This window comes from Acomys russatus, chromosome 8 (assembly GCF_903995435.1).
Source record: "Acomys russatus chromosome 8, mAcoRus1.1, whole genome shotgun sequence".
In the NCBI taxonomy this organism is placed as follows: Eukaryota; Metazoa; Chordata; class Mammalia; order Rodentia; family Muridae; genus Acomys; species Acomys russatus.
Window position 1 is genome coordinate 70472464 of NC_067144.1, and position 27257 is coordinate 70499720.

The 27257-nt window shown below is 50.3% G+C and overlaps 1 protein-coding gene across 1 annotated transcript in view; it reads left to right on the forward strand.

Annotated features, from left to right (window-relative positions):
* The window catches only part of Itsn1 (intersectin 1), a 184597-nt gene extending 158915 nt beyond the window's left edge, over window positions 1-25682 (forward strand). Inside the window, exons 29-39 of the mRNA XM_051150253.1 lie at window positions 1243-1364; window positions 2961-3067; window positions 8656-8839; window positions 11321-11419; window positions 14255-14422; window positions 19104-19316; window positions 20364-20485; window positions 21660-21742; window positions 22028-22111; window positions 22575-22748; window positions 25198-25682. Coding sequence (XP_051006210.1) covers window positions 1243-1364; window positions 2961-3067; window positions 8656-8839; window positions 11321-11419; window positions 14255-14422; window positions 19104-19316; window positions 20364-20485; window positions 21660-21742; window positions 22028-22111; window positions 22575-22748; window positions 25198-25346 — 1505 coding nt within the window. The 3' untranslated portion in view covers window positions 25347-25682. The remainder of the gene's footprint in view (window positions 1-1242; window positions 1365-2960; window positions 3068-8655; window positions 8840-11320; window positions 11420-14254; window positions 14423-19103; window positions 19317-20363; window positions 20486-21659; window positions 21743-22027; window positions 22112-22574; window positions 22749-25197) is intronic.
* Window positions 25683-27257: the final 1575 nt, after the last annotated feature.

A 27257-nucleotide genomic window follows, 5' to 3' on the forward strand; every position in this document is an offset into this window, starting at 1 on the left:
CAGATAACCCCACCCCCACCCCCGTGGTCGCCTCCAGAAGCCTCTCTCTTAAGACTCACTGGAGAGCTTGTTAAATCGCAGTGCCTTGGGCCCTGCCCCAGAGAGTCTATTTGGCAAAGTTTTGGTCATTTATTTACAAAACCTGAAGCAATTCACAGATGCTACTAGGGCGACTGGCGGTGGAGGGACTGCACTTAAACTGTTGTTTTCCAAGAGGGAGTTCACGGTGTTTTATCACGCCCCCTTGTGGCAAGTAGTAGGAAGGATAGTAAATGATAGTAAGTGGGGCTCAGCCACACCCACCACCCCTCAGGGTATGTATTTTATAAATTCAAGTTCTGTGATTAAATAAAGACCATCTAATAAGAAGTGTATGTGTGGGGTCACTTTCTTGTTTAAAATAAAAAGTGGGCCCACCCAACTCTGCACATGGGCTACTACTGAGAATAGGTGCATCTGAAGCAGGGGGTTGCGCTGATAAGCCACAAATGTCCTGCGTAAACAGATCTCCAAATAACAAGCTAAGTGAACAGAGTTGAGGGGTGGCCTGTGTCAGGGAAGCTAAGGGGCCATTCCTTCCAGTAGCTTTGGCCTCTACAGAGGCATTATCGGAGCTGTCTGCGGCTGTCAGGGCTTTCCAGTCCGCCTGAGTCTTGCTGCTCAGCTTCCATGAATACCCCACAGTGTCCTTACCTAGAGAGTCTTCTCAGTTGTGTCTGAATGCATCTGCCAGTCCTCGCGTCCACCAAGGGCCTCAGCACAGTCACCAAAGCCTCAGGACAAGCGCATGCTGCCGTGCAGCTTGGTGCAGACACAGGGTCTAGAGAGCGCACACAGCCTCTGGACCAGTCTGGGCTTGGACTCTGTTCCTTAAAACTGTGGAGAGGAAGGACCTGACTTGGAAGCATTGGCGGGTGTTTGGGGACCATTTAACCCTTGTCGTGGTCCCGATGGGGCACGAGTGTGCGACCTGGGTTTGTGACCTCAAGCTGCACGGCTTAAAACAAGTGGAATTTGCCCTCTTACAGCTCCAGGGTAGGAAGTCCGAAGTTGGGGTGTGTGCGGGACTGTGCTCTCCCTGATGTTCTGTGCTAGTTTTTTCTTAAGCTTCTGGAATTGACGGCAAGCCCACAAGCCAGAGCCGATGAAGCAACAGTCACAAGGACCTCGGTGTCTTCATTGTGGAATGCTGGCTTCCCTAGCCGTGCACTAAAAGGTTTCCTAACTGGTTGTGTCTTCCAGGGTGCTCAGACCTGCATCTCTTAGATATGTTAACCCCGACTGAGAGGAAGCGACAAGGCTACATCCATGAACTCATTGTCACAGAGGAGAACTACGTGAGCGACCTGCAGCTGGTCACAGAGGTACCAGCAGCCCTGGGAGGCCGGGGAGCAACCCGGCAGGGGGTGGAGCGGCTGCGGGGGGTGGGGGGTGGGGGTGGGGGGGTGGGCGTGGCGGGGGGATGCCCTGCTGAGGAGGCTACGTCCTCACTCTGAGCCTGGGGCAGCCTCTGACATATAGGGGGCTAGCTGAACAGCAAGTGACCCAGGGGTCTCATCCGGAGGAAGGTGGTTATGGTGTCCGTGGGGCCACTGTGTGAGTCCGAGAGGCAGTTAGGCCCAAGGCCAAGAGCACACAGGTCACAGACTAATGACTAATGGGAGGGGTCTTTGGGCTGTGACTTTGGACTCTTGGCTCTAGGCAAAGAAGTTTCAGCTCAGCCACCAACTGATTGCTGTCATCAAGGCAGTCATGTGACATCCCAGACCCTCAGCATTGGCTCCTGAGTACAGCAGCTAGCTGCGAGGCCCCCATAAGTGCCTGAGAAAATCCTCTACTATGGGCTGAGCGTGAAGAGATGTTTTCCCATGGCTCCGTGAGGCTGCTGGCCCGAGATGGGCTGCCCTTGTGAGGAGCCCATGAAGGGTCTTGACACTCTGAAAGGATGGGGTGAAACAGAGCTTGTGAAACCTTGCCTAAAGGAGGTAGTTTTTAATCCACACACTGTGAGAGTTGCCATGTTGGAAAGTAGGTTTACAGAGCTGGACCTGAGGGTCACCTTCAACATGAAAAGTCATGTCACGGTTTTGTAAACCTGTACCCTAGCAAGTGTCATGAAACTGTGATGTCAGCTCACACACCCAGAAGGCACATTGTTTGGCTCTTCGGTATGATGGGAGTTTCAGGCTAAAATGCTAGTCTAAAAGGGTTTCCCAACTGCGTTGTCTCAAGACATATGCCTGCTGTATAGTCAAAGTGTGTGGGCGATGCGTGTCCCCCGCTTGGTTGTGGCGTTCTGTGCGGATGTTACCCAGTCACCATCAGACTAGTGACTCCCAAGGAGCAGCCACAGCAGGCTAAGGTCATTTCCCAGAGAAGCTGTGGCTGTGTCCAAAGAATTTCAGAGGAGCCTCTGCCTCATGTGCAAGGCGTGCAACCACATGGAGTCCTACAGAGATCTGCGCTTGGCTATGAGTTATCCACCCGCCCACCCAGAGCTTGGGAAGGGCTTGTTTATTTAACAGAGCCCAGGAAGCGGGTGGCACTGTCCTTTCATGCCCACCTGCTTCTAGCTCGGTGTCAGCTTTGCAGTTGCCCATGGCTTGTCTGAGTATAAAGAAGGGGCCTCGCATCTCCATGGGCTTTCTCAAGCTCCCATGTCCTCCTGGGCCCTGTCCTCACAGCGGGCTGGGAGGTAGCCCCACGTGTAGGCATGACTAACCTTCTAGCTTCTTACAAGGTAGAGCCGAGCCTCCTCAGAGGTTCTCCTGAGCTCCCCTTGTCAAACATCTGTCCCTCCAGGAGGAGGTGTGGCCTCCGGGTTCTCTCCTTTGTGCTAAAAAAAACTTGAGTGTGCATGTAGATTGTGTGTGTGTGTGTGTGTGTGTGTGTGTGTGTGTGTGTGTGTGTGTGTGTTGAGCTAACTGCTTTCTGAGTGGCTTCATTTTCTACACCTGTAGATCTTTCAGAAACCCCTGATGGAGTCTGAGCTGCTGACAGAAAAAGAGGTTGCTATGATTTTTGTTAACTGGAAGGAGCTGATTATGTGCAATATCAAACTGCTGAAGTAAGCCTTCCCTTTCTAACCGCAGCCGCGCTGCACCTCCGTGGCATGTGCGCCTGTACCTCTGTGTAGTCCGTCTGTGTCCCTCACGCATGCCACCCCGTGTTTCTTTCCTTTTCTGCCTCCCCACCCCCCACCCCCTGCTGCCATTCATTGCCTCTCCAGGTGCCATTGTCCTTCTGTGCCCTCATTCCTTCTGGAAGTGTGCGACGGATTTCTCATGGTAGGGACGTGAGCTGCTCATGTACGCAGGTTCCTGCCCTGACTATGGCTTCCGAATTTCCTGAGCTGGCACAATTCTGACTCCATCCTGGGGGTGGGGGAGGGGGTGCGGCTCCAGCCCCAGGGCCTAGCCTTAGACCTGGATTTCCAGCAGTGACTCTATCTTTTGAGGCCGTGGGCTGCAGATGGGGAGTGCAGAACGGCTGCCCACTTCTGAGTATCTCAGGAGGGTCCCATTCCTCACGCCTGTTTTGCCTGTGGGGCAGGAGATAAGGAACCTGAGTTAGACTGGGTTAGATTTCACTTCTTTGGGCCTCAGTTTCCCCATATGTACACTTACTTGGAAGATTGGGTTAGACCACAGAGATCCCCCTAATCCTCTAAAACAACGTCAAAGCAATCAGAACCCTAAACTCTAAGTCACAAGGCCCTAAGTGTGACAATGATTACCAGAAAGAAGGCTAAGCTCTGCTCCCCGGGGCACAGGGCGTGGCAGCAAAAGGCAGCCCCTTCTCTGACTGAGCACTCTGGACAACAGATGGCCCTGCTCACTCCTGATCTCTGTGTTTGGGTCACCGGACAGCTGCTTGTTAAGCACCTTCAGGTCCCTGGGTCTGTGATGGGAGTAGGTGAGTGGATGGAGGCAGGAGGCATGGGGACGTGAGTGTGAAGCATGCTGTCTGCTCCCTCTGCACCCAGGGTCATGCTGTAGACACTCTGAACATAAGTGAGTGGCCGATGCCTGATGCTCACATCTCACTGTTGTCTTGTGACTGTGTCTTTGGTTGGATGGCTTTACAGTCAGACTCGGGGCACTGTGTCCTCATCTGTAAAATGATGGTTTTATTACTCTTGTCTGTGGCTTTAACAAAAGCCCCAAGGCTATCCTCTCCATAAATAAAGAAAAAACTGTTTATTTAGCACACCAGCCTTTAGGTGAAGGACTCAGATCATACCTTGACAGTGGGGGCAAATGAGGAAGGGCTCACACGGCAAGCCAGGGAACCAGAGATTTGTGCGTCTGGCTTGTTCTTTTATAACAGCTTGCCCTAAAAGGAATTAACCAGTGTCCTAAAAGATCCTTCAAAGCATGTTCTGCATGGCTCAGAGAGTGATCTGTGGCATCCATGCTTTTGGTATTGAATGAATGAATTTATTAAGTATATAGCAGCCAAGGTAAATGAATAAAGAGCAAGAAGTAGGTAGGTACCCGTAGAGAGAGATAGAGGGAGTGGGATAACAGAAGCTCATCAAAGCAGATGCCCACAATGTCTGGCAGAAACCAACTGAGAAAGTCCCGTTGAGGCCAGCTGGAGTTCAGAAGAGAGGGTCCTGACTAGAGCCACATGTCCCCAGGGGTGAGGCTTCCAAGTCAAAGTATAGTGACAGATAGAGATGACATCATCAAATCAGGCTCCCACAAGATCCAGCAGAGAATGACTGGGGAAGTTGAGGCAGCAGCTAGGTGCTTTTATACCTCTGTGTAAACGGTAGTGACGTCCTTGGGAGATGGTTCATCCCGGCCATCCTCAAGGGCACAGAGTTTATTCTTAGGTTGTTCTGCTGTTCTCTTCCCTCCCTGCCACAGAGTTAAGGGGACCAGTCCATCCCCCAGATGAGGGGTCTTGAGGAAGACTTAGATAAATACAGCTGGGTCTGAAATGGGGGAGCTCACCTTGTTTTGAGGCCAGCTTCTCAGCGAGTTCACACAGGACAATCGGTCAATACAACGTGCAGTACAGCGTGCATTGCGAACAGCTGTGCACTTGACCACCAACCATCTATACACGGCCCAGCACCCCAGTGCTATCCCAACCTCCCAGCCTGTGGGGAAGTGCTTAGGCCACTGCCGGGTGGCAGAACAATTCCTGCACTCTCCTAGTCCAGAGGCCTCATGCCCCATGCTCCTGGCTCATGCTAAGTACAGAGAGTGTCCCCTGTGAGCCCGGGGTGGGGGGGTGGGGGAGGGAAGCTGAGTACCCACCCACATTTGGAGGGAGTCTGCTGCTTACCCCCTGGGAAGGAGGGGCTGGATGTGGGAGCAGACACAGGCCTGCAATCCCAGCCCTTGGGGAGGCAGAGGCAGGCGGATCTTAAAAACATACATACAGGGAGCTAAGGAGAATTTGTAAACATGGGGATGTGGTTTGCTCTCCCAACACTACATGAAAACCAGGTGTGGCTTTCACCAGAGCAGGGGACAGAGATGGGAGGATCCCTGGGGCTCACTGGCCAGGCAGTCTCTCTGACTCAGGGAGCTCCAGGCTCACTGAGAAACTGTCTCCCAAAAAAATAAGGTGGAGAGAGATAGAGGAAGACACCCAATGTTGACGTCTGGCCTTCACAGGCATGGATACACACACACATGCACGCATGCATGCATGCATGCACACAGACATGTACACATACGTAGGTTACTGGGCAGTTATAGTGTGGGTGCAAAAATGGGATGGGAGATGAGTCTGTTGTCCCCAACTGTCCCTAAGAAGATGAATGTCACCAGACATTAATTAGTGTTAGCCATTGGTTTTCTGCACTTTCCCCTCACCGCCCCACTCCTGCTCTTATCCTAAAGATACCGTCCCCTTGCCAGGCCCTGTGAGGGCCACTCTGAGTAATCCCTCCTCCTGTTAGCTCTGACCTGCTTTATAGCCCTGAAGTGGGAGCTGTGATAGCTGGAGAGCCCAAAAGAGGAGGGGGGAGCTTACCTCAAGTCACACAGAAGGTGGGCTCCTCTGAGCACAGTGCCCAGACTCAGAGAGTTCCACCCAGTTCTGCCTTCCTGATAGAAGAGTGTTAGGAGTCATACCCCTGTTTTTCCAGGACCTTTCGATTTGTTCAGGCAGCTCCCTCAGGCCGGTGGCTCTCCTACTCTTTTGTTTTAGCAGCGTGGGGAGGAAAGAGTATTTGGCTCACATTTCCACATCTCTGTTCATTATTGAAGGAAGTCAGGACAGGAACTCAAACAGGGCAGGAACCTGGAAGCAAGAGCCAATGCAGAGGCCATGGAGGGGTGCTGCTTGCTAGCTTGCTTACCAAAGCTTGCTCAGCCTGCTTTCTTATACAACCCAGGACCACTTGCTCAGGGATGGCCCCACCCACAACAAGCGGAGCCCTTTCCCCTATCAATCACTAATTAAGAAAATGCCCTATAGGCTTGCCTACAGCCTGATCTTACGGAGGCATTTTCTTAATTGAGGCTTCCTCTCCAGTGCCTTCAGTTTGTGTCAAGTTGACATAGAACTAGCCAGTTGCCCTCCAGAATTTGATGATGCCCCTATTGCTGAAAAGAACACACAACTGAGAAATCAAGCTGGCACTGACCTAAAGGCCATCCCTACTGGCTAGCTTTCAGAATGCTAGAAAGTTCTGTGTGGTGGTGTTGAGGCAGTTGAGTAGTCAGCAGTCTTACCCAACCTTGACCCCTGCTAGCTACAACAATGACTGGCCTGTAAAAGAGAGTGCTCAGTGCGTGGAAGCATCAGCAGAGGCCAGGACTCTGGCTGCCACTGTCCACTCGGACTGCGGCCATCAGATGGGGCCACTGATGTATCATCAACCCTTAGTGCCCACTGCAGATCGAGGTCTCTCCTATGCAGATCTTTCTATGAGGTTAACAGTTCAGCAGAGGGCCCAGTAGCCTCAGGGTTGTGGTACTGATCCAGCCAGGGTGACTCACTGAATTACCCTGTACTCTTCATGTCTGGCCTAGGCATTCGAACATCCTAGAAAGAGACTCTCAATTGAACCTAGTAGGTTGTAAGCCAGGCCATGCTTTCAAGCTGGTTTCCTGGTTAGACACCGGGATTCTGTCAGGATGATAAAAGATTATCAGAACCCAGGGACCGACTTAACACCCTGGAGATGAGGGCTGTGAACATATGAGCTTTGGGCCCCAGACTCACCTTTTCTCATCTCCCCTCATCATTTAAGGAGGAGGAAGAGGGTAAACGTCCTTGTATAATCCTTCTTTAAAAGTCTGCTTTTGGGGAAACAATGAACTGAGGGGATCTTAGTTTGTAGCATGGTCCTTTGCTTCTCAGTCTCCAAAGTTACCAGTGGCTGATGCTTGAGCAAGTCCCATACCATCCCTCCGGCGGAACAGGACCCTTTGGGCCATCCTCAGGTGGCCACTGCCGACCTGCAGTGGGCGCATGCACTAGAAGGGAAATCACTGGTTGCTTATGTGTCTTAGTGTCTCCCAGGTTTCCTTCCTTGGCTTTCCCAGGACAAGAAAACCTTCTTTAGCTGGAAAAAAATATGTGGGAGACAAGAGATGGTCTAAAGATTTTAAATCTGGAGACCTAACTGCTTAGCCTTATCCACACCAAACGGTTTCTCCAATGGGACCATGAAAATAGGCACAGGAATTCACAGGGACACCTCCCAGCCTCGTGTCAAAATCATGTATGACCCCACCCACCCACCCCCTGACTCACCTCTGTGTGATTAGGGCAGCTGAACACGGCCTCATAGGCTGTCTTGCCCTAACCTTGCCATGTGGAAGCTGAGCTAAGGGCTGGCAAGACTAAAGGCTGAGATCTGGCAGGAGGCTGCTCCCACTGGCTGCCGTGGTCCTGCACACTGCTTACAGCAGGTGGACCCGGAACACATACTCCCTGTCCGTTCAGCAGCTTTTCCCAGTCAGCTTTAAATTAGACACATCAGGGGAGCCATGGACAGGAGAAATACTTCACATGATCTTTTTTTTTAAATATATTTTATTAATTTATTCATATTACATCTCAATTGTTATCCCATCCCTTGTATCCTCCCATTCCTCCTTCCCTCCCATTTCTCCCTAACTCCCCTTCCCTATGACTGTGACTGAGGGGGACCTCCTCCCCTGTATAAACTCATAGGGTATCAAGTCTCTTCTTGGTAGCCTGCTATCCTTCCTCTGAGTGCCACCAGGTCTCCCCATCGATCTTTTTTATCCGGTTTTGGGAAACACAATGAGATTGTGTGTGGCAGTGGTCTTGAAAGTTTGTCTCTCCTTCCGTTGGTGACATAACTGCTCCCAGAGGATGAGGGTCCCAGAAGTGGGCTCAATGCACAGACTGATCCAGCCTTGGACTTTCATCATAGATGATGCACACAGTGGGACAGCAACACAGGGATCCTTTCTGAGTCATTAAAGGAAGGAGGGAAATGTAGCAAACAGGCACCATGCTGAGGAAAACCGTCCAGGCAATCCCTCTCTGTCATACTGGATTCAGGTCTTTCTCTGTCCCTTGTCTCACACATAGATGCTTTAGTGGCTCTCCGGTCTGTGCTGCTCACAGTCATCCCATTTCTTTGCAACCTGCAACTGTGAGGTGTTGTCCGACAGGGAAGGCGGGCGGCTCACCTCCCATGTTTCTGTGCAGAGCACTGCGAGTCCGCAAGAAGATGTCGGGAGAGAAGATGCCAGTGAAGATGATCGGTGACATCCTGAGCGCCCAGCTGCCACACATGCAGCCCTACATCCGCTTCTGCAGCTGCCAGCTCAACGGGGCTGCCCTCATCCAGCAGAAGACGGACGAGGCCCCGGACTTCAAGGAGTTCGTTAAAGTAAGGCAGCCAGGGCTATGGCGAGGCCCTGGGGACTCTTCCCGGAGTGTTGTCCCAATGTGGAGGGACTCATCCAAAGCCCATGAGCATCCTTCCACTAAGGATGCCAGGGATGGATGGATGCCTTGAGTGGCACTGAACGGACAGGTGTGGTCCTCACCAAGGGGTGTGCTTGGACAGGAGAGCCATCCTTGGGTTTGAAAGCTTTTTTTTTTTTTTTAAAGGTTTTTTTATTTATTGTATTTATGAGCGCTCTATCTGCATGTGCGCTTGCAGGCCAGAAGGGGGCATCAGATCCCAGTATAGACGGTTGTGAGCCACCATGTGGTTGCTGGGAATTGAACTCAGGACCTCTGGAAGAATAGACAATGCTCTTATCCGCTGAGCCATCTCTCCAGCTCCCGGGTTTGAAAGGTTTGAATAACTTCAGAGATATGTTGTCCATGTGTTCATGGCATTTTTGAGAGGTGTGTCCAAATCTTTCATTTTCTTGGCCCATGCAGACAGGGACCCCTTCAGTTAGCATCGCTGTTTCCAGATCTCTCCCAGCCTCTGCGTTTCACACCCAGAGGGAACATCCAGGGTCCCCATGACCCCTTGGCCCCTGTTTTTGGCTTGTTTTCCTGTTAGTGATAAAAACCACTCTGACCAAAGGCAACTTGGGAAGGAAAGAGTTTATTTTGTTTACAGGCTATAGTCAGTCACTGACGGGAACCAGAGCAGGAGCTCGAAGCCTCCATCCAGGGCCAGAGACTGAAGCAGAAACATTGGGGGAGATGCTCCTTGTGGGCTTGCCCTCAGGCTCACATCCGGCCACCTTTCTCAGCCCAGGCTCACCTGCCGAGGGACTGTGCTGCCCAGCGTGCACCGAGCATGCATCAATCAGCAATTAAACAAAATATGTCCCACAGGCTGATCTGATGGGGACAGTCCTCAGTTGAGGTCCCCTTACCCCGGGTGTGTCAAGCTTACACATCTCAACCCCATGGCCTTGAGCCCTTCTGTAGGGCTGGCAGGGTCTAGAGAGCCACATCCACCAGGGGCCCTTTGTGGAGGTGATGCCAAGGCAGCTTGTCCTTTGTCCTGGGCTAGCAGCCCCGGTACTTGCTGTTCTCAGAGTGGGTCCCTGCTAGCCACAGAAGGGACTCAAACAGCACCTACCCCTCTTGGGAAAATGAAAGAAAAGAAAACAGGAAGAAAAAAATTAACTCGAAGTCAATAAGTGTCTTTTGCTGAAAGAACAGTGTGTCTTTGTGCCTCAGGCTTTTGTGGGGGTGCAGGGGTGGGGTGGGGGGAGCGTCAACCTCACCTCAGTTCACCCCAGGAATCATACTCCCCGAGTCATCACGGTGTGGAATCACTGTGGCGTCTTCTGGGTCAGAGCTTCCCATGAGCACAGTACTCTTTGCTCTGGTCTAGCGTGCCTCTGCACTGAGCGCTTGCTGTGCTGGCCAGTGAATGAGGCATTCGGAGGACACCCATGGTGGGAAAGAAGGCGAAGAAGTGAGCTGAGGCTGAGGTGAAGATGAAGGTCCCTTCCCTCCCGTGTCCTCACTATTCCCGCTTCACTTGCCTCCTGTGTTTCCAAAGTGATGGTGGCCACAAGTTGACATTGGGACCAGGGGCTGACGGTTTGAGGTGTTAGAACTACAGGCTTTATCTCAGGGATATAAAGGAGACACGGAACTCCTTTCTGTGGCTAGAAGGCCTCTTGCCCACCAGAGGAGTGGATAGAAGTTGGCAGAAGTGGTGGGAGGTTAAGTGGCTGGGAAGCTGAGGCAGCTCTTGCTGGTCAAACTCCCAAGTTCCAAGCCCAGAACCTACAGAGAAGTAGGGGAGAACCATCTCTCCAGACTTGCCGACCTCTGAGTGCACCCGCCCCCACCCCCCACATACACATGCACGCACACACACACACACACACACACACACACACACACACACACACACTACTGAATAAATGCTTACTTCAAAAGTGGTAAGGTAAGAGCAAAGACACCAAGAGCCACAGGCGCAGACAAACTGCCTGTGGGCGGAGTCTTATCCTTCAAGTCCCAGCTCTACACCTCAGCCCTGCCTGGAGCTCCTGAAGCTGGCACTGGCTAGCCTGAGTGAGATTACCACACCCATCCTTGTGTTTCTCTGGCACTCTGGGGTTCTAACTCTCACTGGATAGCCTGTTGACTCTTCTGGGCCCCTGGGGGCATCACAAAGGTTTTCAGACATCTGAAGGAAGTTCTGAAGCTAAAATGCTCTCTCACGGAAGGTATGGTGGGGTGTGGGGAGGTCGTATCCCTCAGTATCCCTCGGCAAACCGTCTGAGCCTGGACCATGGCATCTGGACAAAGCCTTCCAACTGCAGATTCCTCAGTTCCTATCCAAACGGGTGGGTAATGGGCCGGACAGAAGTAATGTCACTGACGGTGGATGTTGCAGATTTCTGAAGCATATTAAAAACAAACAAACAAACTCCTCTTTCAGAGACTGGCAATGGACCCTCGGTGCAAAGGAATGCCACTGTCCAGCTTCATCCTGAAGCCGATGCAGCGAGTCACGAGGTACCCGCTGATCATTAAGAACGTAAGTACAGCCACCTGTGCCTCTGCGGGCAGAGGAAGGGAGAGGGCTGCTGGAGGCAGCCGGAGGCCGGGGCAGATTCCCCACCCTGTACACCTGCAAGTCCTCTGCCTATAGGGTGCTGAAGCCGCCTGCTTGGTAACTGGAAGGCAAAAGATGGCTCTGTGTGGAAAAGACTAATAAAAACATGCCTTCAGATGGCAACCAAGCGGCTTCGAAGCCAGGGAACCAGAGTGCTGTTCTTGATGCTTTCCCAGCCCTGGCATGGCACCTCTGCACCGAGTGTGGAATGAAGGGAGAGAGATAAACGCGATTCTTACCACCTGCCTTGGAAAAGCTATTCCCCGATGCTGCTCCTGATACCAGACACTCCCTTTTCTCCTGTCCTTTCAAGAAAGCTAGTTCCAGAGAAAACAGAACTGGCGTTTCCGTGTCCACACCTGGAAATAAGCAGCAGTATCAGCAGAGCTCTGAGCCCCAGAGGCAAAGAAGGAAGCCTAGCTCCCCACAGAGGGAGAAATTGGTTCCTTTATCTGAGAATGGAATTCAGAAACCTAGCTGTGGGTGCAGGTGCGCTTATGGCTAGTGTTGGATTTCTCCCTCCCTCCCTCTCTCCCTCCCTCCCTCCCTCCCTCCCCCCTCTCTCTGTCTCTGTCTCTCACTCACACACACAGGTGTGCACACACAGTGTACCCATTTACCTTTTGTTCAGGCTCCTCGTCCTCACCACGCAGCCCATCTCCCTCCCACAGAAGCCTCAGCCCCACCCACTTCCACCCGACCCCACCCAGTTCCACCCGACCCCACACAGTGTCGCATTTCCCTGGGTTCATTCCTCTGCAGAGTGCCTTCCGGTATCGTCCTCTATGCTTAGTTATGCACTGACTGTGGAAACAAGCCTTTGTAGTGGGTTTAACCAACAGGGAGAAAACTAAAAATCAAGAGCTATATAAGGAAAACACAGTTCCTGCTCCACGGAGCATCCAAGGGAAAAACTGGAGAGCTGACAGAACCAAACAGAAAAGTATGATAACTAAGCTTTTTGTTTGTTTTGTTGTTTTTGTTTGGTTTTTCGAGACAGAGTTTCTCTGTGTAGCCTTGGCTGTCTTGGACTCATTTTGTATACCAAGCTGGCCTTGAACTCACAGCAATCGCCAACCTCTGCCTCCTGAGTGCTGGGATTAAAGGTGTGCACAACCATGCCCTGCTGATAACTAAGCTTTTTAAAGATTCATTTGTATTTGCTGTGTGGGGTTTGCTGTACACCACATGCATGCAGTACTCTCAGGGGTCAGAAGAGGGCATTGCAAGCCACCATGTGAGTGCTGGGAATTGAACCCAGGTCCTTTGGAAGAGCAGCCAGTGTTGAGCCATCTGCCCAGCCTCCAAGACTAAATGCTTTTATAATGGTGAGGTGGAAGGACTTTTAGTATGGCTTCAAAACAAAATTTTATTTAAAAATAAATATTAGAGCAGATGAGCCAGAGAGCGGGCTTCGGGGAAGCCATGGCCACTGCACGCATATGAAGATCAGAGAACATTTTAATTTGTAGGAGTCAGTTCTCACCTTCCACCACGGGTTCTGCGGGATTGAACTCAGCTTGTCATGGTTGCATGCCACATGCTGTCATCCAGTGAGTCAACCATTTTCCTTGTCCCCAAACCTAGAGTCACAGCAGTATGAAAGAAAACTTTAATTCAGGACACATGCTCAGTAAGGAAAGTAATTGAATACGCATGGCAGATTTGTCCCATGAAACTATTTTACACTATTTCATTTCTGTTGCATGTCCCAGACTGGAAAACTATTATCCAAACAACCTGATAGTGGCCGTGCTGTTGCAGCTAACTAGGACACGTCTGCTCAGGAGCAAAAACGACAAACACACAGAAAACATATTCAGGGGCTGGGGAGGTGGCTCGGCCAGTAGTGCATGGGATGTCAGTGTCCACGAAGAAAGTGGGACATGGTGGCATGCACCAGCACTGGGTGGTAGAGATGGAGGATCCTAGCTAATCTCGCCTACCTGGTGAACCCCAGGTGCCACCAAAACATATTCTCTCTCTCTCTCTCTCTCTCTCTCTCTCTCTCTCTCTCTCTCTCTCTCTCTCTCTCTCTCTCTCTCTCTCACACACACACACACACACACACACACGTCCACACACGTCCTCACAGATACACAAAACATATTTGTGGATTTCCAAGATTCAGGGGGTGCCTATGGCTCTGTATATTTTCTAGGAGACACAAGTGCATGGCATCTGTCCCACCCCCAGCCGAAGGTGTCCTTCCTTGTCCCAGTCTTCACTCTTGAGTCAGTGGGGACACTGTTTAGTCCCACCACCAGGCTCTCAGTCTTGGGAAGAGCAGCCGCTGGCTGCCAACAGGGACTCCTGGCTTTTGTCCCTGGTCTCTGGCTGAGAGTCTCTTTTGTGAAATAGAAGGAAGATTTTTGAAGATTAAACTCTGCCCCTTCTGGATACACTGATCTGTGTGTCTCCTAAGATCTGGGGTGTTTGTGTGTGTGGCTTAGCATTTATGCCGGGAGCCAGCATTCTGCAGGGCAGGTCACACGGGTCACGGTGAGACATTCAAGGGTCCAGGGTTGGGGTGAAGGCTCAAGGGCCACCTGTTGCCTCCCTGTAGCAAGTATAGCCCCACTGAGCCCAAGGTTACTCACTGGAACCAACAAGGAGCGGCCATTACACTCTGTGTCATGAGTATGGTGGGCACTGTGCAGGAAAGCACTGTGGCTTCCATGACAGTGGTCCCAGGTCCATCATCCACACTGAGGAAAGTGGCCTGACAAGGCTGCTGCCTTCTGTTCTCCCATACAGATCCTGGAAAACACCCCGGAGAGCCACCCTGACCACAGCCACTTGAAGCATGCCCTGGAAAAGGCGGAAGAGCTGTGCTCCCAGGTGAACGAGGGGGTGCGTGAGAAGGAGAACTCGGACCGGCTGGAGTGGATCCAAGCCCACGTGCAGTGTGAGGGCCTTTCCGAGGTACCACCTCCTGGGCGGGGCCGGGGCCTTTCCGAGGTACCACCTCCTGGGCAGGGCCACGTGCAGTGTGAAGGCCTTTCCGAGGTACCACCTCCTGGGTGGGGCCGGGACCACTCTTGGTTGCGCGCGGGCAGCCAGCACAGAAGGGATGATGGAAATGACTCACTTTCTTCTCCAGCCTATGGCTCATTCTCCCATCAGCGGGGTCTCTTCTGCTTGTTAATACAACCAACGAGTATTTTTTTTTTATTTCAATTATATTATTTCCACTGGCAGAAATTTATTCTTCAAATGTCCTAGTTTCTTTCATGTGTCTTGTTCCTTGTTCAAATGCTCGTGTTTCTTATTCATTTTTAACACATTTTAAACATATTCGGGTATTTTCCAATATCTGATTGTCCAGTAAGGTCAAGGTTTTTTTGTTTGTTTGTTTGTTTGTTTTTGTCTTTTGTTTCTGCTAGCTCATACCCATCACTCTTATTTTTCCATGTGTATGGTCATCTTGTTTGTCTGTACTAGCCTCTAGGCCCAGAGCCCCTGGCATGCTGTTAGGGTGCTGCTTTACCGAGACACTCTTAGCTCCTGCACTGTGGTTTTTAAAAGCTTCCCCTGTGTGTATCTTTGCTGTTTGAACTTTGATTTTCCCTGAGCAGATTGCTGACCAGGCTACCGTAAGTTATATATAGAGGTTGGTTGGGGGGGGGGGGGTCACATCAAATGAGTGGGTGACAGCTGTGCTATTGTGTGAGTGCTACTCTGTCCAGGGAACATATTCACCTCCACATACCAGAGCTGAGATCAGCAAAGTTCCCTTGCTTTTCCTCAGGATGTCAGTTCACCGTTCATCCATTGATGCAACTTTCTGGAGAGTCAGCCCACTAAGTTCTTCCCCTCTGCTTTGGGTTCGTCTCTCTTTACCCTGCCACCAGGCGGAGTGTTTTACCAATAACGACTCAGGTGCGAGGGTGGTCAGCTTAGAAAGCACCCAGCTGACCTTCCTATTCAACTAACATCCCCATGGGAAAGGCCCAAAAGGCTCACTAGCTCAGCTGACAGCCCAGGAGGAAAAAGCCGAAACCCAAAACCAAAGGCTTGGGAGCTCAAAAGGCAAAACCCAAGGAGCTGAAAAGCTCAAGAGCTAAAAGCTAAGAGCCCAAGAGCTCCTTCTGCTTCCACACACTGTCTTAAACACCCCTCAACTCAAAGTCCCTCCTACTCTTTAATCCCTGTCAGCTGTTTTCTTGCTCTGCCTCTTGACCTAGGGTTAACTTTATTAAATCCTGTGCACAGAAAACTCTTGGATTAAAGGTTTGTGCTAGGGCTCAACCATGACAAACCAAAGACAGGTTTTTACACTTCACAATCTCAGGGATCACAATGGGATCAAAGATCCTGCAACAGTGAAGGTTTGGTGTCAATAGGTCCAACTGGCGCTTGGGGCTGACGCTGCCACCTTTGACCACCTTTGACCACCTTTGACCACCTTTGACATTTGATCTAACATTTTGTATTTTGCCTCTTTTTAGTAGCTTGTGTTGGTGATTTCTAACTCACTCAGGAGTCTTTTACTCTCTTCCTGCCACCTACCTTTCACTCTATTTTCTCTGTATATGAGCGCATGGGTGTACAGACACATATGTGCACACACATGCATACATAGATGCATATGGATTGCTAGAGTTTTCCAAAACACCCAGGGAGAAGTGTCTCACTCACCTTCCTTTCCTGTGGGTTCTCCTCTCTTCTAAACTCCAAGGGCAGTTACTGTGTGGAGACCACCTCCACCCTGCCCTCCCCACCACCACCACCACATCCCACCCCTTCAGTGAAGGCGTGAACAACCAAAACTGCCAGCATCCCCGGCAGAGGCTGGAGTGCAGGCCGGGGGTTCTCAGCCTAGAACGCAGGGGCAATCCTCACTTGACTGGCTCATTCATTCATCCACACAGAATCATTCATTATCTGCTCACAAGCCATTGCTCCATACCCAACCCCAAGTACATTTTAAAAAGAGAGAGAAAGAGTCTCGAAATACAAAAACAAAAACGAACAAACAAACAAAAAACAGAGAGAGAGAGAGAGAGAGAGAAAGAAAAATGGTGACTCGCCCCCGGGGGCTGGAGAGATGGCTCAGCAGTTGAGAGCACTGCATGCAGCTGTAAAGGACCTGGGGTTCAGTTCTGAACACTCACATGGTAGCTCACGACTAACCTGTAACTCCAGACATGCGTTTGGTACACAGACACACATTCAGGGAAAACATTCATACATATAAAATTTTAAAAAAATTTCAAGAAATGATGTGGCTCTTCCATTTGAAGAGACTGTGATCTTGGAGGAAGTTGATAAGGTGACAATATATGATTAAATACGAAGATGAGGTGACCAGTGTGTGAATGAGGAGGAAAGGGCAGCAATCGGGTGTGCAGGGAGCACCAGAAAGTGGAGATCGGTCTGTGTGTCCAGGACAGAATCAGGGGTGAGTTTTCTGAGCTCGGTGCTCAGCCACACAGGCACTCTGGCAAGTACTGTGGATGGACCATAGGCCACAGGGTGCAGGACACATGGAGGTCACACCACATGAGGCCTGTGTATCCTCTGAAAGGCTGTAGCCTTGACAGTGTAGGGACCTGTGGAGGGCCCGAGTCAGTGAAGCAGAAATGCTGGGGTGGCCGTACACACTTTAGAGAGCCCTCCCAACCCGACTCTTCAGTTAGCAGGGCTCCTGGGCCTGGGTCTCCATCTTAAGGTGTTAAGAACATCTTAATGACTTACTCCTGTTAAACCTGCACTCACAGACTAAGGCAGGATTGCCATGAGTCAGAGGCCAGCCTAGGCTACAATGTGAGACTTTTGTCCTAAAACAACAGCAACAACAAAACACTAAGAATAAAATACATTCTTGCTGCCAGGCAGCGGTGGGCGCACGCCTTCAATCCCAGCACTCGGGAAGCAGAGGCAGGTGGATCTCTGTGAATTCGAGGCCAGCCTGGTCTACAAAGTGAGTCTGGGACAGCCAAGGCTACACAGAGAAACCAATCCAACTAACCAAACAAACAAAATACATTCTTGCCACTTGCTTTTTGTGGCTTATGGACTCTTTGTGCTTACTCAGCAGTTACTGTCCTCTGGGGCTTGGTCTTCTTAGCTATTGTAGCTAGCCTGTTGTCCTGATGGTACGCACAAGACCACAGGGCGGGCTATGCTTGGGTAGGTATTAGACATGCACAAGTGAGTAAGTTTCAGATCAGCACCGTCTCTGGCACTCTCCTCTGAGCAGTGTGTCTCTACAGGGTAATGGAGCAGTGACTCCCAGTTTGTGGACAGTCAGCCTGAGCAACCAGGGGCTAAACCTTTTGAGCAGGAATGAATGCTGCTGGAATCCACTGACATTTGGCTATTCAGGACTCCTTGTTTTCACGTGGCTTGAAGCACTAGACTGATCTCTAGGCTCCTAACCACAAGGCAGGAGGAGTAGTCCTTGAGACCCCCTGCTGGGATGACACCACCAGCCTCCCAGGCTCCCTGGAGGCTCAGTGGGAAGATGAGAAATCTTACATCTTTGGACCTAAGAGTAAAGTAGGATGGGGTCCCCTTGTCACCTCCAGATCTCTGGTCACCAAATCACTGTCAGTGTTCCTCCCACACTGGTAGTGCATGGGTAGTCACCGACATCTCTCATCTATTATGAGTTCCATGGCTTCTTCCCAGATACTGTCCTCACAGAAGTGTGTAGGTAGTTGCGATGAGGGGAGAGATTTTCTCTTGGAGGCAGCTGGATTGAGTATCACACAAGGTAATGTGGGTGCGGGCAGATATGTGGGCCGTTGGAGGTCGCGGAGGTCCGGAATCATTCTGATGGCTTGTGCCTGTGCACAGCTGTGGCCCTGTCTTCCTGCCTACTGTCAAAAGTGGGCCCTTTGTCAGTCCTGTCCACTGCAGAGTGGGCTGGCCTGATATGACAGCCCCCGGGGAGATGTTGGAGCTACATTGGCAGCATTCACAGTTGCCCCTCAGTGTTGGTGAGTGGCAGGTGAGAACCACCCCCTTCACAGTTGCTGAACTAGTAAGTGGGGTGAGATCCAGCACACACCACACTGTTTGTTGTAGGGCTTTGAGGGAGTCACTTGACACCACTGAATTCTGCAGCCCTTCTTGTCCTGGGGCCTGGAGCCTGTATCTGGGCAAGTAGCATTAGTCCATCAACGTATACTAGAGTCCTGTAATTTACAGAAGCACTGAGGTCTGTTTGAGCCTTGCGTGACTTTCTGTTGGAGATGGCTCTGACTACTGCTCTCGGATGTAGCATCGCATGGAGCAGATAGGCAGGAGGGGAGCTAGTGGGCCAGCTTTCTTCCTGATGCCCCACTTCTCAATGAATAAAGGGGAGAGCCGTACTCACCACACCCTGAGATTAGAGCGAAGCCCCAGAGAAAGGCTTGAGATTTTACCCAGGACTAACCCGGGTACCTGGAACCCCAGAACTCTGTCTTTGCTTTCTTGGCTCCCGAAGCTGCTTCCGGGAATCCTCTGAGCCATTCTTGGTTTGTATGTGGGATTCAGTCCTGTTAGGGACCAGCCTTCGACTCTGATGGGCCCCAGGCTTTGAGACAGTAGCAAACACAAGAGCCGGGGCGCTTCCAGCATCTCGCCTTTCTTCCTGTCTGGTTGTCTCTTCCAGCAACTGGTGTTCAATTCGGTGACCAACTGCTTGGGGCCACGCAAGTTTCTGCACAGTGGGAAGCTCTATAAAGCCAAGAGCAACAAGGAACTGTATGGCTTCCTCTTCAATGACTTCCTCCTGCTGACCCAAATCACAAAGCCCTTAGGCTCTTCCGGCACCGACAAAGTCTTCAGCCCCAAATCTAACCTGCAATATAAAATGTACAAAACGGTAAGGTCACGGGAAGAAGTGTCTCCAAAAAGAAGCCAGTTTCAGAAGGCTTTGGGCAGAGGTGTGGAGAGCGCAAGGGGGAGGAGCTAAGGGAGTAAGGGGAGGAGCTAGGATAGAGTAAGGGGTGGGGCTAAGACAGAGTAAGCCTGGCAGGCAGGGTAGAAGATTGTCCACCTTGGTTCCCAGTAACACACAACCCTATTAGGGAACCCCACTTCCTGCGTGACAAAAACATGCATTGCTCCTTGCAAGTGGACAGGCGTCATGGCTGCCACTGCTCTCATCACCGCTTTCTCTCTGCCCCAGGTTCCCTGACAAAAACTGTCACCGCGGCTTGAAACATCATTTTCTTTCCCTTCCGCCACCAACGTGTGGAAGTTTTTGTTTTTGTTTTTAACAGAATGCTAAGCCCCGTGTGTACAGGAGTGTATTTGTGTATTGCCACGCCATGGGAGAGTTTACTTTCTAACTTTATCTGTGCGCGGTGTGGGTGTGGGTGGCTGGGGGTGTCTGTCCTTAGGGTTCTCTTAGGAGCAGGGCAGTTAGCAGACAGTGCTATGACCGTGTAGTCTGCTGCTAGATCCTTTGTGTGACAACCTGGGAGACTGTCATACAGTCTGTTCTCTGTTTGGGATGTGATGTGGGGAAAACAGACACCAGCTGGTTCTTACTTGTAAGGGCTTTAAAGGTACCTGTAAGACGAATATAGCTTTATATAAAAGTCAGTATTACTATCTGTACCTCCAGTTCCAGATGTCTTGACCCCTTCCTCTGGCCTCTGTGAGCAGTGCACACTTGGTGCACAGTCGCAAACCAGCAAAGCACCTTTACACATTTTTTTAAAAAGTTAGCACTAACATAAAATTTGTATTCTTTTATGGTCTTGCACACACCCTTCATCTAGATTGCTGGGTCGCACACATGTGCACAGGCTCAGTGTAGCATGCTGACGTTCACGGGCAGGCATCCACACGCACATGTGCTTGCACTGCACACATGCAGAGCCCATGCCTTCTTTCTTAACACTTTTGTACTATGACTTTGCAGCCCATTTTCTTGAATGAGGTTCTAGTAAAACTGCCCACCGACCCTTCTGGAGATGAACCCATCTTCCACATTTCCCACATCGACAGAGTCTACACCCTCCGAGCAGAAAGCATAAATGAAAGGTAAGGCCAACCCCTCCCTAGTGAGGGCCACTCGCCAGCATGTCCCAGCATCCCCCAGCTGTAATGCTACCACTTCTGTGTGCAAGTGTCATATTTACTACTTTTTTATTTTAAGAACTTCTCAAAACTTGGACATCTGGCAGGACTTTTTCCAAATAAATAGGCCTGAAATCAGCTTTGCTCGAGGCTTTTTTTTTTTTTTTTTTAAAGAAATGTTCAGCATCCTTTGAGGTATTGAGAGCGGCTAAGATCACTCCAAGTTTCCCAGGTGTTAGAAACCAATAGGAAAGTGACTTGGGACTAATCCTGCCCCTGGCCGCCCCGCCCAGGACGGCAATCTGGGTCTTTGGGTCCCTGGCATTTTGCTTCGGTTTTATCTTAGACTCTGTTCTGGAGCCAAATGAAACAGATCACTTTCTGAAGGGTGAGCTTGGTACAAGGCCAACCGCTTTCTCGAGAACATTCATGCCAGGCAAGAAGATTGGCTAAAGTTACTGTGCATATGGCACCACGAGAAAGCCCGCACGCCAAAGCGCTCCTGCCGTGTCCTTCGCTCAGTGTGTGAAGTGCTTCTTCCCTTGGGTGATTTGGTTGGGGGGGGGGGAGACCCTTCTGTCTTCCTGGGTCCGCCAAGTATGGGTTGCTTTGTGGTGAGGGTGGAACAGGAGCCACGTGCTCGACCCTCCTCCAGCCTGGGACTTCTCGGGCTTTCTCCATGGGCGAGTGGAACATGAGGGAGATCTTGAGCCTATCTGTCGCTTATGGGCAGGATTGTGATGGGCAGTGAGTGCTTGCCTCAAGTGCGCAGATTCCGGGGTTCAGCTGCTAGCACCTCATAAACTGGCTACAGACGTGCCTGTAGTCCCCACACTCAGAAGGTGGAGCAGGCCCAGAAGTTCAAGGTCACCCTTGAATACTGAGTTCACTACCAGCCTGGACTAAACTATACGAGACCCTGTCTCAAAAATAAAGTAAATAAATAAAAAAGCCGTTCTTCCCGACGGCAGAGACAGTTATCGGCACCGTGCAATATAGAGTCAGACTCTCTTTTCTGAGCCTCTGTTGTTAATTTCAAATGAACCAAGTGAAAAAGAGTCCTGGAATCAGATTTGAGCAGCCCCTAAGCCTGTTCTGTGTCTTCCACTTGGCAACACTCTGTCTTTTCCCGTCCAAGGACTGCCTGGGTGCAGAAGATCAAGGCTGCTTCTGAGCTCTACATAGAGACGGAGAAAAGGAAGCGAGAGAAGGCGTACCTGGGTAATGTGCCGCCCAACAGAGTGCCGCAGGGCCCGAGAGACGGGACCGGAGGGCCGTCGAGTCCAGTCCAGTGTCTCTGGAGCTGGAACATGCAGAAATGGGGGTGGGTGCAAGGCGGGGCGCAGGGTGGTGGAGGAAGGGCAGATTCCAAGAGCAAGAGACCGGAGGGGACCTCACTTTCAAGTGTGAACAGATGTACGGCACAGGCTGCGAGCATGCTGGGAAGGGAAGGGTATCAAAGCAAGTGTGAAACGAAGCATTTCGCGTTGTTTCCCTTTGTTGTAGTGCGTTCCCAGCGGGCAACCGGTATTGGAAGGTTGATGGTGAACGTCGTAGAAGGCATTGAGCTGAAGCCCTGTCGGTCACACGGTAAGGGCTCAAGAATTCCACTCGTGCACTCTGGAGTATCCGGTGTTCTCTCTCTTCCCCAACTCTTACCAACTTGACATTGGTTGTGCAATTTTTAATGTAAATTTCGCCCCCGGCATTGGTTTTTCTAGCCCTTGTCAAAGAGCCATATATAATATATATATATATAATAAAGTGCATATATATTGTATATATATAATTTTTGTAGAATCTTTTCTATCTTCCTGCTTTTCAGGGAGACCTGAGAGACCTCATTCGTGGTATGTGTGACGTGTGGTGCACATGACATATATGCACAGATAGGAGGGGCCTGAATTTGAGTCCCGCTAATGGATCTGTTCTTCTTCTAAATGTGTTACCAAAATGTGGGCGTGCCCACCAGATTTCCTACTTATTAATCTCCAAGGTGGAGGGGGATGGCCCTGAGATATGTCTCACTGGCAGGAGCTTTTGTTCACTCCAGGAAAGAGCAACCCTTACTGTGAGGTGACCATGGGCTCCCAGTGCCACATCACCAAGACAATCCAGGACACACTGAACCCTAAGTGGAATTCCAACTGCCAGTTCTTCATCCGAGACCTGGAGCAGGAAGTCCTCTGCATCACTGTGTTCGAGAGGGACCAGTTCTCACCTGATGGTGAGTGGAAAATGGCCCCCAGGGCGCCCGTGGTCTTGCCCCACCATCTTGCCGAGGCGCATGCTTCCTCCCCTGAGAACCCGAGCCTGCCACTCCTCCGCCTTCACTCCTGAGAGACCAGGTTGACACAGTGCCAGGAGCTGCTGGAGGCAACTCAGTGGGTGTGGACAGGAAGAGCTTGGCTAGCGGCTTCACCAAACTAGACAAAGACTGTGGTGGTCTGGGTCCCACACAGGTGGCTGCGAGGAAGGGTACGCCAAGGGACCTTGCTGTGGTTTGTGTCTGTCCTTGGCTGTCATCAGGTGGCTCAGCGGGTAAAGGCACTTGGCTGCCAAGCCTCATGGTTTGAGTTTCATCCCAAGTTCTGACATAGTGGAAGGAGAAAGCTGACTCCTGTAAGCTGTCCTTTGCCTCCACACAGTCCATGGCACGTGCACACAGACAAATACATATAAAATAAATAAATAATTTTTTAAAAAAATAAAAGCAGTGAGATAGCCACACTTGGAGGTCACACCTGTAATCCCAGCATTTAAGAGGCTGAGCCAGGAATTGCAAGTTCGAAGCCAGCAGGGCTACCTGATAAGACCCTGTTAAAGAAGTAAAAGACACGGGATGGAGGTGGCCAGTGGAACTGGACGAATGTCGGCCCAGGTGCTTCGGGATTGGCTGGTGTCCCGAGGGAGACACCCGAGGCTTCAGCTGTGCTGGACATGGCCTTCCTTCAACTGGCTTTCTCTTTCTGCGGTCATGTTTGGCCACTGAAGCCAGGAAGCCACACCCTCTCAGCCAAATAAAAATCACAAAATGAGTTTAAAGTTCTCAGTCTCATCGTCATCAGAGGAATAGTAAGCAGAGAGCACGGGCCAATGCTGGCACTGGGCCGAGCTGAGAAGGCTCCATGAGGCCTCTGTCTCTTAGCACAAAAATTATAGTTTTATGTAAGTCATCTCATATGAGCTATATTCTGTCTGTTTGCCCAGTGACGGCCTCACAGCTGCTTACACACCAGAATGTGACTGGGGTCTCTTGGCTCTCAGCTACTATTGCCAACTTCCATGCTAATAAGTCAATGTCTAGAATAGGATTTTTAAAAATTAAGTACATATATATTAGGTGTGTGTGTGTGTGTGTGTGTGTACCTGGGGAGTCCAGAAAGGGTGTCAGAGTCCTTGGAGCTGGAGGTACAGCTACCACTAGCTACTTCACCATGGGTACTTGGGAACTGAACTTCGTTTCTCTGGAAGAGCAGTAAGTGCTCTTGACCACTTAGCTGTCTCACCAGTGTGTGTGTGTGTGTGTGTGTGTGTGTGTGTGTGTGTGTGTGTGTAATTGAGTATCATCACTAAGGAGCTACCCATCTTGTGTTTTGAGGTAGAATCTCTCAGTGTTGAGGTTACAAGTCTGTGCAATATACATGGAGATACACACACACACATGCACACATGCATACACACACACACGCGCACACACACACAATAGGATTTTATGTAGCCCAGGCTAGCCTTGAGCCAGTTTATGCAGTGCTGGGGCATTGAATCCCAGGCTTAACGCATATTAGGCAAGCTCTCTAACAACTGAGTTACACCTATAGCTCCTTCCCCAGCTTAAAAAACAAGTGTATGTGTGCTTGCCTACGTGTGTGTACATGCACCACATGTGTGTAAGAGCCTGTGAGGACCAGAAGAGGGTTTCAGATCCCCTGGAATAGGAGTTACAAGTGGTCGTGAGCCACCACGTGGATGCTGAGAACCCAACTCTAGTCCTCTGGAAGAGCATCTTATGCTCGTATCTACTGAGCCATTTCTCTAGCTCACCCTTGGTTTTCTTTTTAAATGTAGATCCCAGGAATCAAATTACGTCATTGTGCCTGGAAAGCATGTATTTTTACTGATTGAATCATTTCCTTGACTCTATTAATATATTTTAAAATAGACACAGAATATATTCTATTTGTGGGGTATCCTGTGGTATCTTAATAAATGTATATAATGTGTAACAGCCAATTAGGGTAGTTGGTATACCCATCACTTGGATATATTATTATGTTTTATTGTTTGATTTTTGTTTTGTGAGTTTTGTTGTTGTTGTTTTAAAGCGGAGAAATATCTTTGACAACTCCATGGGGAAGTAAATCAGACACTCTTAGTGTTGGTCTTAGTATCAATGTTCTTAGAGGAGGTGGAGCCTGGCCATGCGTAGGAGCGGCCCAGTACAATGAGCATGCGCCGTGGAGACAAGGAGCTCTGGCCATGCCGTAGGAGTGGCCCAGTACGATGAGCATGCGCCGTGGAGACAAGGAGCTCTGGCCATGCCGTAGGAGCGGCCCAGTACGATGAGCATGCGCCGTGGAGACAAGGAGCTCTGGCCATGCCGTAGGCGAGCCTAGACCTTGTGCCTTGGAGACAGGAACTCTTTCTGAGCAATGTTTTGCTTTTTCTCCTTTCAGATTTTTTGGGTCGGACGGAGATCCGAGTGGCTGACATCAAGAAAGACCAGGGCTCCAAGGGGCCAGTTACAAAATGTCTCCTGCTGCATGAGGTCCCTACGGGAGAGATTGTGGTCCGCCTTGATCTGCAGTTGTTTGATGAGCCCTAACAGCCCTGGGATGATCTTAACAGACTTCCTTCTCAAGGCCCCACACGCTGTCTGGTGGTCAGCCACGGGGCAACGGGGACAGCAAAGATGAAGCCCCTCCAGACTACTAGGAGTAGTTCTTGACAATCCTGCCCTTCAAACCATGTACCATTTTATGAATCCAAATTCTCTTTTCCTTTGTTCTCCTCACAAGTCTCATCATGGCTTCTAGAGTCTCTGAAATCCGTAAGCTTCAGCCAGGTTTCAGAGGGAGCCTGGATCCTTCCCTGGGCTGGAGGGTGTGGGTCTGGTTCCTATAAAATAGATTTATAAATGCAGTGACTGTATTTTGGAGAACTTGTGTAGGTTTCCTATTTCTCACCTCTACCAGCCCCTTGTAGACTACTTGGCCTTTGATGGCCCACTCGTGGTGTGTTTAATCCGATTATGATGGCATCGTTGCTGCTTTGGAGCCCAGCTCCCACTGGGGAAACGGGGCTCTGGACTGAGTGCTCAGCCCAACGGCTCTTGAGCAGGCACTGACTTAACTCTCTGGAGAGCTGGTACTAGAAGATTCTCAAGTGTGCTGTTAGAGCTGTTCCATTCCCTCTAGACTTGACTAATGTCTGTCAGTGAAACCCCACTGGCCCCTCCGTTCTCATTCCAAATGTGCTTGGAAGACTGCCCTAAAGCTCATGGTCAATGAGGGTCTGTCTGATGAGTTAGATCCACCACGGGTCACTGGGGAGGCTCCATGACATTGGGTCCTTGACACTTATTGCCAGAGCATCCTCCTTCAGCTTGGAGGCCCTGTGATATTTTCACAAGAAGTCCTGCCCATCCAGTGGCCAGTCCCGAGCTGATTCTCTGCTTGAATGCGTGTTGTGGGAAGTTTCAACAGCAGTCTTCAAGGGGTCGCCCCCAGGAAGAGGGAGGAGACCTTAGAGAGAGGAAGTTTGGAAAAGAAAGCATTCAAGGTGGAGTAGGTGCAGAGATGCTAAGAAAGTCCATCACTGGGTTGGGAGGAGACCTTGGGAACGCAGGAGCCCCACACATGCGTAGGAAGACGGGCACACAATGACCTCCTACTAATAGGAACACGTGGGCTTTTTTTTTTTTTTGCCAGAGTCAGACATGTCCAACCAGGCCAAGCATTTAGTCTGAGTGGTTTGGGTTTTCTTTCCCTTAAATGCTAAGAGATGGTAGGTTGGTTAACTAGATAATAACTTGATTTGCCGATGAAAAGTGTGGGCCAAGTTTGGTTTCCATTTTCACATTCCTAGTCTGTGGTCATGAGGTGTTCTTTGCATGTCTCTGGCTTTTGGAGTCAGGTTTTCCTGCGTTAGATGGTGTTCTTTATTTTATTATAGGTCCTCAGAGTTGAACTAGAGTTCTAGAACTATCTTGTAAATGATAGCGTCTCTGTGGCAGAATAGCCATCCTCCTGAAAACCGAATGCTTTGTGTGACCCCATCACAAAGGTCCCTCTCCGTGTAGGTGTTCCAAGTGGTTTTTCAGAAAGTGTATGTGGGACAGGACAACAAAGTTTACATTTCATACTTCCAAGAAACACATTATTTATTTATCGAAGATAATGTTGACTTTTGTATCAAGAACAACAGACATGCTTTTTTTTTTTTTTGAGACAAGCCAATGAACTATTCAGTTGGCAGCTTTCGACTGAACACGAGGGAGACTTAGTTCAAATTCAAGCATGTATTGGCTTCCCACGTCCCAGCAGAAGACACTGTCAAAACACTTCACGTTCATGTTTCCGATGTTGTTAAGAAACTGTTTTAAATGAAGCCTATAAATAGATCCTTGTCTCTATAACCAGGAGGTTTTGTTCAGTGTATTGGTGAATGGGTGTGTTCCCATGGTGTGAAAAACAAGCATTCACCGTGCAAATGGCCAGTGTTGGGCCCCATTCCA